This window comes from Urocitellus parryii, chromosome 1 (assembly GCF_045843805.1).
Source record: "Urocitellus parryii isolate mUroPar1 chromosome 1, mUroPar1.hap1, whole genome shotgun sequence".
NCBI lineage: Eukaryota > Metazoa > Chordata > Mammalia > Rodentia > Sciuridae > Urocitellus > Urocitellus parryii.
Genome location: NC_135531.1, coordinates 164,993,470 through 165,007,094, shown reverse-complemented (window position 1 = coordinate 165,007,094; position 13,625 = coordinate 164,993,470). Strand labels below are relative to the sequence as shown.

The 13,625-nt window shown below is 39.4% G+C and overlaps 1 protein-coding gene across 1 annotated transcript in view; it reads right to left on the bottom strand.

Annotated features, from left to right (window-relative positions):
• Positions 1 to 3,629: 3,629 nt before the first annotated feature.
• The window catches only part of LOC113177263 (uncharacterized), a 30,708-nt gene continuing 20,712 nt past the window's right edge, over positions 3,630 to 13,625 (bottom strand). The window contains exons 2-4 of the mRNA XM_077802094.1: positions 6,915 to 7,041; positions 6,602 to 6,662; positions 3,630 to 6,079 (exon numbers count right to left, since the gene is read on the bottom strand). Of these exons, the coding sequence (XP_077658220.1) occupies positions 4,168 to 6,079; positions 6,602 to 6,662; positions 6,915 to 7,041 (2,100 nt within the window). The 3' untranslated portion in view covers positions 3,630 to 4,167. The remainder of the gene's footprint in view (positions 6,080 to 6,601; positions 6,663 to 6,914; positions 7,042 to 13,625) is intronic.

The following is a 13,625-nucleotide window of genomic DNA, read 5'->3' as shown; positions in this document are numbered from 1 at the left end:
CAAGAAAAGTGACTATTATCAAGAAAGCATGCAGACCCACTGGGTGTTGTGGAGCACACCTGTAATCCAGCAGCTTGGGAGGCTGAGGGAGCAGGATTGGGAGTTCAATTTAGTGAGGCAATTTAGTGAGGCACTAAGCAACTCAGTAAGACCCTATCTCTATAAATAAAATAAAAAACAGGGTTGGGGTTGTGGCTCAGTGGTCAAGTACCCTGAATTGAAAGCCCAGTAACAAAATTTAAAAAGCATGGGAAAATATACATCCCACTAGAAAGGGGATTCAGAGAAAAATTTTAAAAAACAATAAAATGAAAGGAAAGACTTCTTAACTGTCAAGAATAATTGTGAAAGTAAAAGGGCTAAATCTGTTAATTAAAAGACAGACTAGTTGAAGGGCTGGGGCTGTGGCTCTGTGGTGGAGTGCTTGCCTAGCATGTGTGAGGCACTGGGTTCAATCCTCAGCACTACATGAAAATGAGTGTAAAATAAAGGGACTGTGTCCATCTACAATTTTAAAAAGATTTAAAAAAAAAAAAAGACTGGTAAAATGGATAAAAACCGCGATACAACATGCTGCCTACAAGAAATTCACTTCAACTGCTACAGAGACAGTGCTAAAGTGGAGAGAGGTACCCATACCACAGAAAACAGAGCAGCAGGAACAGCTTCTCTTCCATCCAATTGGACAGGCTTAGAAACCAGAAGTGTAAAGAGATATGGAAGGTCAGTATGCAGAGGGAGGGAACTCTTCAGCAGAAAGACACTGTGCTCCTGACTTTCTATGTGCACACCATTCTATCAAACAACAACTACCAGAATTACAAGATCCAGTACGGTCCTAGCGGGGAACTTAACAGCCCACTTTTTCATTAATGAACAAATCGATTAGACAAAAAACAGAAACAAAGAAATATAAAAGTATATTACAAACCATCTTTCACAAAAATATTATACCCAACAGCTGTAAAATTCAACTTCTTTTCATCACTGCATGAAACTTTTCTAGAATATGTATTAAGCCATAGACAAGTCTTAACAAACACCTTGAAATCATATTTATATCTTTTCTGGTCACAATCAAATCAAGTTCTTTCCATAGCTGGCTAGCTCCAAGCAAAAAGAGAATGGCAGAAAGACACAGTGAAATACACTGCTGAGCTCCAGTCAGTTGGAAAACAGAGACAGACAGGAAGTGACCTACTCCCTCAACTAGATCCCACTTCCTGTGGCCTGTTCAGCCATCAGGGGATTAAACCACTGATGAAGTTAGAGCCCTCATGACCCAGGCAATTGTGAAAGACCCCCAACCCCAGCCCTGCTGCACTGAGGCCACACATTCATTCCAGATCCAAACCACACACACACACACAAAAAGACACTGAATAAACAGTGGGTCACAGAGGAACTCAGAAATAAAATTTTAAAAATTTATTTAACAATTAGAATGAAAACCACCTCCAGCAATTTCCTCATAAGCACTAACTAGGGTCCCAGATGGAAGGTCTAATCCCTCCAAGGTCTTAAAATAATCAGAAAACTGTATTGAAGGGTACTTGTCAGTCATTTATTTCCATTAATCCAACTGCATATCTTCAGAGAAAAATCAAAATAGTCATTGTTTATTGATAACAGTGACTTAGAAAATAAATGGTTAAAATCATATGAAATTTTACTAATTGAAAAATTCAGTTATTTCAGATAGGAATTTAAGATGACCCAAGTCGTGATCGACGGCATCATATCAGGACAGCTATAAATTCCATTTACTCTCTTAACATAATCACATTGACATTCATACCAATATAACTTTGACAGAATTTAGAATTACTGTGTCATTTGACAATGTTGCCATACATTGCAACTTAGCAAATTAGCCTGAGGAGCTTAATATCTCCTTTTTGTAATATAAACATCTGAAAAGTTCTGGGGTTCTTTGAAATGTCCAAAATTTACCTTCAGTTTGAAGAAATTTAATTTAAAACTTTGATCCTGGGGAAGCCGGCCAAAGATGTTGAAACAGGTTTAAAACATCTGATTAAAACAGAATCAGAAGCCAGGTGTGGTGGCACACACCTGTAATTCCAGCACCTTGGGAGGCTAAGGCCTGAGAATCACAGGTTGAAAGCCAGCCTTAGACACTTAGCAATATGCTAATGCAACTGGGAAACTTAGCCACACCCTATCTCAAAAAACGCAAACACACACCAGAATGGACAGATAACTGTGAAATATTCAATTGAAGACAGTAACAACTGAAAACAAAAACAACAAAAAACCCCTGAGCTTTACTTTTAGAAAATTTCAGTACACAATAAACATTTTAATATACAGAAATTGGAGCATAGAATGAAGGGATAGGATCAAACTGACAGCAAAATCCAGCTGGGCAAACAGGTCCTGTAGCTCCACATCTGGCATTTGAGGCACAAGGCATTGTGATGTTCTCTTCAAAAGCTTGTGTAGCTCTAGCCCTATGGCCTTGGTGAATGCAGCCCAAGTGGACTTTGTGTTGGCTTGTCTCTGCTCAATGCCTGCTGCTTTCCTATGACTATGTCCCATGTTACTGGCATTTTTTAATCTCTGGGTTCTTCACTTCACCTTCAGCTTCCTCCTCACATCTCCACATTTTGAATTCTCAGGGGAGGCCCACAGGGACTCTGACCCTGATGCACTTTGCCTGGCCTACCAGATATTTGAAATCTTCATGAAGCCTCCTTGAATCCCTAACTGAAGCATCCTGCATTCGTGCCAAGAGAGCACTACATGGTTGATGCCAAAGTCTGTTACCATCTTGAGCAGTAGCCAAACCTCCAGAGACCCTGGATGCAGCAGCCTGTGAGTGTCTGGGTGGCTGAGCATGGGGAAGAAACTTCCTATGGTCCTTTGTGCAAGAAGGGTGCCCCACTGGTCTCAAGAGAATTTTCACTATTATTCCCTAGAGCTTCATGAGAAGGGTGTGGTCTTGCCAGCTCCTGAGACGCCCTCAGGCCATCTTTCTTGTTGTCTATGGGCACTCTTTAGCATTTCTTTCGTGGCAGTAATGTCTTTAACAACTGCAACTTTCTTAGTCCCTGTTTTGTTCAAGTCCACATTTTCCAAATCTTTCTGTTCTGCTTTCTGCTCCTTACTACAATAAATTTGGCTAAAAGCTGCCAGCAATATCCATGCCACAACCAGAAAGCTATGCTACATAGAAATTTATTCTGCCAGATTAAGAAGTCCATCACTTTTAAAACGAGCCTCACAGAAAGACTCATGACAAGGGTAAAATGCAGACAACTTCTTAGCCAGAGCATAACAGGAATGACCTCTAGTCCAATCACCAGTAGTGTCATCCTTTTCCTCTAAACACACTTGAGCCCTATCTTCACTGTCCACAGTCTTATTGAGCTCCCACCATTACCGGCCATTAAGCTCCCCTTACAACAACCTATACAATTTCCAGCTTGAAATGCTAAAGATCTCAAAATTCCTCCATCCTATTCCAAAATGCTACAAATGCTTATGAAATATATCATCAGGTTACTAACAACAACGACCTCACTCTTGGTACAAATTTGTTTTAGTCATCTTTTTCACTCTATGATTAAAAGAATCAACCAGTACAATAGTAGGGCAGGAAAAGTTTATTTAAGGGGTCAATTCAGACAGCAGTCTCCATTCCTCAAAGGCTTGAGGTAAGGCAGAAGAACATCATGATGGAAGAGTGTGACAAAGGAAAGCAGCTCACATGATGATCAGGAGGCAGACTGAGAGGTCTTCACTGGCCAGATACAAATATATACTCCAAAGCCTTGCCAATTCCCACCTCCTCCAGCCACTCCCTACCACTCAGTGAATCCCTGTCAGGGGATTAATGGACTGATTGGTTTAAGATTCTCATGAGAAAATCATTTCTCCTCTGAAACTTCTTGCACTGTTTCACATTTAACCTTTTAGTGAAAACCTTAAATCCAAAGCACAACAAAACTTATGTCCATTAAGAGTTCAATCATGTACTTGAAGGCTAGATGAATTAGCAAAGGCTTTCCCACACGACTTACAATCATAGGGCTTGTCTCTACTATAAGTTCATTTATGTTTTTGAAAGTAAGATGAAGTAGTAAAAGGGCTTATTCCCAGTATGAGTTTATTCATATAAGTAAAGGAGACTGGACTAAGTGAAGGTCAACCACATTGCTTATGTTCATTGGGCTTCTCTCTAGCATGAGTTCGTTTATGTGTTTGAAGGGAAGAGGACCTAGCGAAGGCTTTCCCACACTGCTTACATTCATAGGGCTTCTCTCCAGTATGAATTCGTTTATGTCTATTAAGGTAAGAGGAACTACAAAAGGCTTTTCCACATTGTTTACATTTATAAGGCTTCTTTCCAGTATGAGTATGTTCATGTATGTGAAGTTGAATGGACTGAGTGAAGGCTTTGCCACACTGCTTACATTCATAGGGCTTCTCTCCAGTGTGAATTCGATTATGCATTTGAAGGTTAGATGTTGTAGTAAAGGCTTTTCCACATTGTTTACATTCATAAGGCTTCTCTCCAGTATGAGTTCGTTTATGTATTTGAAGGTAAGAGGACCTAGTGAAGGCTTTCCCACATTGTTTACACTCATAGGGTTTTTTTCCTGTATGAGTTCGTTCATGTGAGTGAAGGTCACTGGAGGAAGCAAAGGCTTTTCCACATTGTTCACACTCATAGGGCTTCTCTCCAGTATGAGTTCGTTCATGTACCTGAAGGTAAAGGGAAGCAATGAAGGCTTTTCCACAATGCTTACATTTATAGGGCTTCTCTCCAGTATGAGTTCGTTTATGTATTTGAAGGTAAGAGGAACTAAAAAAGGCTTTTCCACATTGTTTACACTCATAGGGCTTCTTTCCAGTATGAGTATGTTCATGTGAGTGAAGTTGAATGGACTGAGCGAATGCTTTGCCACACTGCTTACATTCATAGGGCTTCTCTCCAGTGTGAATTCGATTATGTATTTGAAGGTTAGACGACGTAGTGAAGGCTTTTCCACATTGTTTACATGCATAGGGCTTCTCTCCAGTATGAATTCGTTCATGTATATGAAGGTAAGAGGACCTAGAGTAGGCATTCCCACATTGTTTACACTCATAGGGCTTCTTTCCTGTATGACTTCGTTCATGTGAGTGAAGGTGACTGGATGAAGCAAAGGCTTTTCCGCATATTTTACATTCATAGGGCCTCTCTCCAGTATGAGTTCGTTTATGTATTTGAAGGTAAGAGGAACAACTGAAGGCTTTTCCACATTGTTTACACTCATAGGGCTTCTTTCCAGTATGGGTTTGTTCATGTGAGTGAAGTTGATTGGACTGAGTGAAGGCTTTGCCACACTGCTTACACTGATAGGGCTTCTCTCCAGTGTGAATTCGATTATGAATTTGAAGGTTAGACGACGTAGTGAAGGCTTTTCCACATTGTTTACATTCATAGGGCTTCTCTCCAGTATGAGTTCGTTCATGTATTTGAAGGTAAGAGGACCAGGGAAAGACTTTCCCACATTGTTTACATTCATAGGACTTCTTTCCAGTATGATTTCGTTCATGCTTATGAAGGTAAGCGGACCTAGTGTAGGGTTTCCCACATTGTTTACATTCATAGGGCTTCTTTCTGGTATGAGTTCCTTCATGTGAGTGAAGGTGATTGGTTGAAGCAAAGGCTTTTCCGCATATTTTACATTCATAGGGCCTCTCTCCAGTATGAGTTCGTTTATGTATTTGAAGGTAAGAGGAACTACAAAAGGCTTTCCCACATTGTTTACATTCATAGGGCTTCTTTCCAGTATGAGTTCGTTCATGTATATGAAAGCAAGAGTAAGTAGTAAACGTTTTTCCACATTGTTTACATTGATAGGGCTTCTTTCCTGTATGAGTTTGTTTGTGTACTTTAAGGTTAATGAAGGTTTTACTACATCGTTTCCATGTATGAGCCATCTCTCCAGTATGTCTTTGAGCTTTTGTGAGAGAAATGAAAGATTTTCTGATCCATTTACGTTCATGCAGCTTCCCTCCATACTCTTCATTCTCATATGGTTTGTTTGCAGAGTGAGATATGATGGGCCTATTAAGAAAAAAAAAATTGATATATGAAGACCTGTCCACATGTACTGCTTTCACATGGACTTTCTACCAGGAATGTCCTTTTAAGATTAGATTTGGAATCTCACTGAAAGTTTTTCCACACTGAAAACCATTTAAATTTTTTCCAGCCTACTACATGACTTCTATTAAAAAATTACAAGCACAATTTATGGTTGGCTGGACTTACACAATTATTAAGATCAGTGAAAATACTGGTTTTCTGGCATGTCTAAACCATATGAAAGTCAATATCATGATTACTTTACAACACTGCTTCTCCATAGTTACTACTTAAACAGTGGTATCATGAATGCAGTTTGTTAGTACTATCAACAAATCCATTATTTTAAAAACAATAAACATGTATCTTACATTACAATTCATATTTGGTGAAAAAAGAATAAACAAAATTCATATCATGTATATTTTCTTGTTTGTAAAATTATAGGACATGCTAGATTTCCCTCAAGGCACTCTGTTTCCTCTTGTGAGTACAAATTACCTTAGATTTATCCCAGGATATGTGTTCTGATCTTCAACATTGTGGTCCTCCCATTTGTCTCCTAAAATGTAGACCCAAAACAATCATTATGAATGACTTTAGAATGAATGGGATTAAAAATTTGGACAATAATGCACTAATAAAAAGAGATGAAAAAAGGGGAAAAAAAGAATTCTGGTATTTAAGCTGCACAGTGAATTGATGTTAGGCCCAATTTATTCTCCAAGTACTCCCTTTCTATATTCCAAATATAGGAGGGCAAAAAACTCCCAGGTGCTTTGTCTTTCAATATGTAATGAAACATCATGCTTACCTATAGAAGCCAGGTTTCTAAGAACTTCCTGCATCACATCTCTGTAGAGATTCTTCTGGGAAGGATCCAGCAAAGCCCACTCCTCCTGGGTGAAGTTCACAGCCACATCCTCAAAGATCACTGAATTCTAGAATATGCCACAAAAATGTAGTGCAGACCAAGAGAGACTGACAACATGAGGGCTGTATTCTCAACATGTAAGAATATGTTTCTGTGGTCTCCAAATATTTATTCCATGATTTGGTCATTAAAACTTGTACTCTCTGCCTTCACTGCTTCAAAAAGAGTCATTCCAAAATAAGACTTGAACTATCCAGAAAATCATCAGCAGAGCAAAACACCCATCTCATTGTAAAGTCCAGGGAGCAAGATATGGCCCTGTGTCACCTCTAATGTCTTTGTAGGGTTCTCATCTAATGTGTAGAAGAGCACTAATATTAGACCTCCTGACCGGACCTATACTTGGAAATCCCTGCTGAAAAAGTTGTACTTTAGCTGGTAGGTGGAGCTAAAGATTTGAGATGATTTCACCAAACTAACCATTTACACTGAGTCATAGTGATTGAGAGTATGTAAACAACATGGTATTTACTAAACATTCATTTTACATTTGAAATCCTGTTATTTTGTCCCACTCTTATGTTAGAGCCTAAAGAATCAAAGTACCCCCACACCTCAAAAAAGAAAAGAAAAAGAACCCTTTAAGAGAAGACTCTAAGAGTAGATATTGCATTGATGTGGTCACAACATGGTAACTATGGATTGAGCTCATCCTTTGTGATTACACTAAGAGAACAAGTTGAATATGTAGGTGCTTCACTCCAAATAAAATTTAACCAAATAATAAACAAAAACAATTAGTAATAAACAACTTGATAATATCTTCCAATTAATATCAAAATACAATGAGATGAATGTCAAATACCTTTTCTGACATTTATCAAACAAAATTCCCATTAATCAACATACTTGTCCAGGTATAATAAGAATTAAGAAATGTGTAACATCTATCAATATGTTCTAGATAGCAGACTGTTGGTTAATATGATACACACTCATGTGCCTCATAACAATGTTTTGGTCAAAGACATTTTTGATTAATTATGGCTTACATATACATGTTTAACTGTAGTAAAATGATTACTAATGTGTTTGTAGTGATAGTGGTACAAACAAATCTAATGCATGCTAAACTTTGGTACCTTGTCAAGTAAATGCTGTGCAGGGTTGTAGCCTAGGGAGCACTGACACCGTAGAGCCATGGTATTTAATAGGTCATTACTTCTAGGACTGTGAATACACTATGGTGTTTGTGCAATGGTGAGCCAGCCTAAAAACACACTTCCAGAATATAAAAGTGACACCTGACTATAAATGAAGAAATTTTAAATTATACTATTGGACTTAGCATAGTATTAGCATGGAGAAGAACAAAGAGACAGACCAAGAGAAGAGAAAATTTTCAGTGGCTTGAAATTCACATGGAAAATTGAATAATGACATAGAAGGTATTATGGAGAAGTGAACACATTCACATGCAATTTAAAAGATAAGTTAAAAATAGGCTGGGAGCTGGGCGCAGTGGTGCACACCTGTAATCCCAGGGGCTTGGGAGGCTGAGGCAGGAGGATTTTGAGTTCAATGCTAGCCTCAACAAAAGTGAGGTGCTAAGCAACTCAGTATCACCCTGTCTAAAATAAAATACAAAATAGGGCTTGGGATGTGGTTCAGTGGTTGAACACCACTGGGTTCAATCCTCAGTTAAAAAAAAAAAATAGGGCTGGGGATGTGGCTCAGTGCTCAAGTGCACCCGAATTCAATCCCCAGTATGGAAAAAAAGGGCGGGAGAATTAAAAGACAAAAATAAGTGGGGGATGTAATGAGATGAATAAATGCATGACCGAAATGAAAAAGAGCCAGGAATAGGAACAGAAGTAGAAAGCTGCATAAACATGTTTTAGAAATTATATGCAATATCTTGCACAATAAAAAGTACAAAATATTTCTGAAAAAAAATGATACAAGTAAAAATATTTGGTGTTTGTGAGCATAAGGAATTGTACATCTATCCAAATATTAACCACAAAGTCAGTTCAATCACTTTCAAATTAGCAACTCACTTTTGGAGACTTTTAGCTTTTAATTTGTTATCCTTCTGCCTCAGCCTCTCAAACCTTTGGGACTGCAGGTATGTGCCACTGTGCTAAGCACCAGTGCAATTTTTATATAAAATAAGAAGTATCATTCTAATGTTCACATGAAATTGCAAGAAACTTAAAAATGGAAGAAGAAAAATAATGTGACAAGCATCACATTTCCTGATTTCAAAACCCACTCAACTATACTATTAAAGGCAGAGACACACAGCAATGGAGGAAATTAAGGGACCCAGGCAGGCCAGTGTTGACACACAGAAGAAAATGATATTCCTCAGGGTCAGGCTAGGGGTCCAGGACCTCTGTATTAACAAACGGGCAGGGAAACTGGATGTTCATGTTAACACCTAAAGTCCGACTCCCCCCTCACAACACATGCATACATGAAATCCACGTGGACCAAAGTCCTGAAGTAAGATGTGAACCTCACACTTCCTATAAGAAAACGTAGAGCACACAATACCGGATATGGGAATGGTATCTGAGATATAATACCATTCATATCAATCATGAGAATAATAGATAAAATTTGATTTCACCAAAAATAGTTTTCAGTCCTGTCATTTAGAGCAATGAGACTGGAACTATGAATACCATACTAAGTGAAATAAGGCAGGCAGAGAGGGACACACTGTATTTTATCACTCACATGGGGAAGTTGCAAGTTGATTTCACAGAAAGTACGAGGGAGTAGTCACCAGAGGCAAAAAAGAGAGGTGAGACAGGACAGGGAGGGACTGGAAAAAGAAGCTGCTGAGTATCAGGTACCAGAATTTACTCCAGAGGGGCCAGCAGTATTGCCCTCCAGAACATAGGTGACCACAGTACACAGCACGTCAATCTGTATTTCATAATACAGCTGAGGGAGCAGTCCAGAGACACAGAAAAATAAAAAATATTAGGAAATGGAAGAGCTAATGCCCTGATCTGTTCATGGCACACTGGAACAGGTGTGCAACTTAAAAGTGAATCAACACTTGAAAGTAAAAATGTTGTCCTTCATTGGACACCATCAGCAGAATGAAATGGCACTCCAAGGAACTGCATCACGCATCTGGAGGTGTTGATACCTGAAAGAATGAAGAAAAAGCAGATGACAAAGCTCAAGCCATCTTCACAACATAAACAAGCACCTGGAAAAGAACTTAACACTCTGAAAAGCCAGGGGGATCTACAAATCCTGAGGCTATGTAAGGATGAAAGGCTGTCTCCATGATAATAAAAACAAGTCAATTATAGACAAGAGCAAGAGGGGTGCTACCAGGGAAACCAGGAAGAAAATCACAGTATTCCAGACCTCAGAGCAAGCTCACATAGCCCCAAACATTGAGGCAAAATCAAGGACTCTACCAAGAAGATACAGGTGGATGCAGGCAACAGAGACTCAGATTTACTCACCTGCAGAGACAGCAACCACAGGCAACAAGATGGGAGAAGACAGTGCAGCCTCTGCAACTGTCACCATAGAATCCACTTGGAGTGAGTATTTGACTTGTATTTCTGGATTCCTGCTCACTAGAGTCTACTGCAAGTGGACAGGGGCATTTGATGGGGCATCTTCGCCGCAACACCTACCAAAAGCCTGCTACATAGGGGGAAATCAATACTTAAGAAGTTGTGAGGCTCTAAGACACACAAATACACATAGGCCTCACACAAACCTCCTCACAGGGCCATGACCACTCAACTTTCAAATGCTGAAGTGACCATCTCCACTTCATATGTCACAGCAGTGGCTCCTGGACCCCAAGCCTTTTCCCAAAGTTGATAAAACCCAAATGAGTCCACAATGAAGGTACACATGAAATCCTGAACTTCAAAGTTTACAGCAGCAGGACAAGTGGTGTTCAAAACCTGGAAGTACCTAATAGGAAAATGTGTGCCCAAGGTCAGCAGTGAAAAAGACAAGACACAAAACTCAATAAAAATCAATTAGTAATAAAAAAATCAACTTCTATATATATGAAAGGAATTACTGAAATGCAATTAAGAGAAAAGTTCATTTACAATGGAACCCCTCCAAAATAGAAAAAATAATATGCAATACAAAACATATATGCATAATATATACATAATACTATATAATACAGCAACCGGAGCACCCAGAGTAGGGCTCAGTTCACTGACTACAGAGGGAACAGGGAAGGACTTATCTGTGAATTACTGCATTTACATCACAGAGGACCTAGTGTGATCTGAAAGTCTGTAACAAGCTTCTCACAGTTTTGCCTCATCAGAAGACAACTGGTGTAGCAAATTAGTGGAAAATGCTTAAACATGTTTTTTTAAAAAAACAAAATCCTACATCTGGTTAGACGTTTAAATGAAAAAATACAATATAAAGTGTGAGAGAAAAAGGTAAAATAAAATATATTCTCAGAAATTGGCATATTAAGGCTGTTATGTTAGCACACAGGTCCAATCCCAGTGACTTGGGAGGCTCATGTGGAGAATCACAAGTTCAAAACAAACCTTAGAACTCAGCAAGTTCCTAAACAATTTAGAGGGAACTTGTCTCCAAAAAATAAAACAGAGCTGGGGATGTGGCTCAGTGGTTCAGCATCACGAGGTTCAATCTGTGGTTGAAAAAAAAAAGAGTATTCAGGTGGGCTCAGTGGTGCATGGCTCAAATCCCAGGGATTTAGGAGGCTGAGGTGGGAGGATCACACTTTGCAGTCTACCCTGGGATACCAGTGAGAACCTGACTCAAAATAAAAAAAATAAAAAGACCTGGGGATGTAGCTCAGTAGTAGAGTATCCCTTGATTCAATCCCTACTACAGAAAAAATTTAATAAGTGAATGTTCACCAGCACCCAGGTATACCAGGGAACTAAGGAAGCCCACCCATGCCAAACAGAAACCTTTCAGAGAAGACCAAGACCTACATGCCCAGCACTGGCTGCCCTCGAGGTTCAGGTCTTCAGAGAACTGAGGCTGAAGTGGTTTTAAACAGAACGACCATGTGTTAAAGCAGCAGCTCCAGCACAAATGTCCACAGAAAAAGGAGATGAGCTCTTGTTATTCTTCTGTTTTCTTTCCAGCTATTTCTTCATGGAACTCCATCAAAACTTAGGCTCAACAAAAGCTAAGAGAGGCCCTCTGAGTACACTGAGCAACTAAACTACTGTCTCCAAAAATACTCTGGAAAGTCACTATACACAATGGCCACAGTCTTCAACAAACAAAAGCAAACTCTGAATAGAGGGAAAAACTGATTTCAGAGGAATACAATATTCAAATACCCACTTTGCAAAAGTAACAAAATAAGGAATACACATAAAGAGCAAAGAACATCTCATCAATGAGGAAAAAAATGCTTGAGTTAATCCACTACTGAGAAAACATAGACACTAGACTCACTAACAAGACTTAAAACCAAAAAAAAAAAAAAAAAAAAAAAAAGACTTAAAACCAACTGCCTGAATGTTTAAGATGCACAACCTACCACAGGTCAAAACACCTGATGAACAACTGAGAGACTCACAAGGACAGGGGAGGGGGGAGCGGGGATGGGGCAGGGGAGGATGGGGGGGATAGGGAGAGACTCACATGGACACGCTGTGAAATCCAGTGACAAGTGGAGTCAGCGGCAATCTTCTGACAGTGAGTGACAGCTGGAGCACACAGAAGAGCTGTGGTGGTGTCTAGTTCAACAGCACACCCACCACAGGTACCTCTAGGGCACTTAGCCAACAGAAGCCCAGCACACATCCTTCTCAACATCACAGGGAAGTCTCCATGACCAGCCACCTTCAGCCACGACAGGTGTTAGTGCAGAAGGCTACCAAATCCCAACATGGCACCAGGAACACTGGAATTACCATGGCATCAGTAACAGAAACACAGCTGGGTGACCTCCAGATATCTGCAGGTCAAATCCCAAAGTTCTAAACAGCACACGGGTCAAGGGTGTCTCAGGATCAGTCTGAATATTTCAAAGGAAAAGAACTGAAACTGCATCTTAGAAAACTTTGTGAAACAGAACACAGGTACGGCTTAGGGGAGATTAAAGGGAGTGAACACTCACATAAAAAATAAGGGCTAGGGATATAGCTCAGTAGGTAGAATGCTTACCTCATGTGTATAAGGCCCTTGGTTCAATTCCCAGCACACACACACACACAAAATCTATATTATAAATAAATAAAAGAAAATAAGAAATAAAACCATTTATGTATTGAAGGGCATCTAGGTTGGTTCCACAGTTTAGCTATTGTGAATTGTGCTGCTATAAACATTGATGTGGCTGTGTTGCTGTAGTATACTGTTTTAAAGTCCTTTGGGTATAGACAGAGGAGAGGTATAGCTGGGTCAAATGGTGGTTCCATTCCCAGATTTCCAAGGAATCTCCATACTGCTTTCCATATTGGCTGTATCAATTTGCAGTGGTATGTGAGTGTACTTTTTTCCCCACATCCTCACCAACACTTATTGTTGCTTATATTCATAACAGGTGCCATTCTGACTGGAGTGAGATGAAATCTTAGTTTTGATTTGCATTTCTCTAATTGCTAGCGATGATGAATATTTTTTCATATTTTGTTGACTGATTGT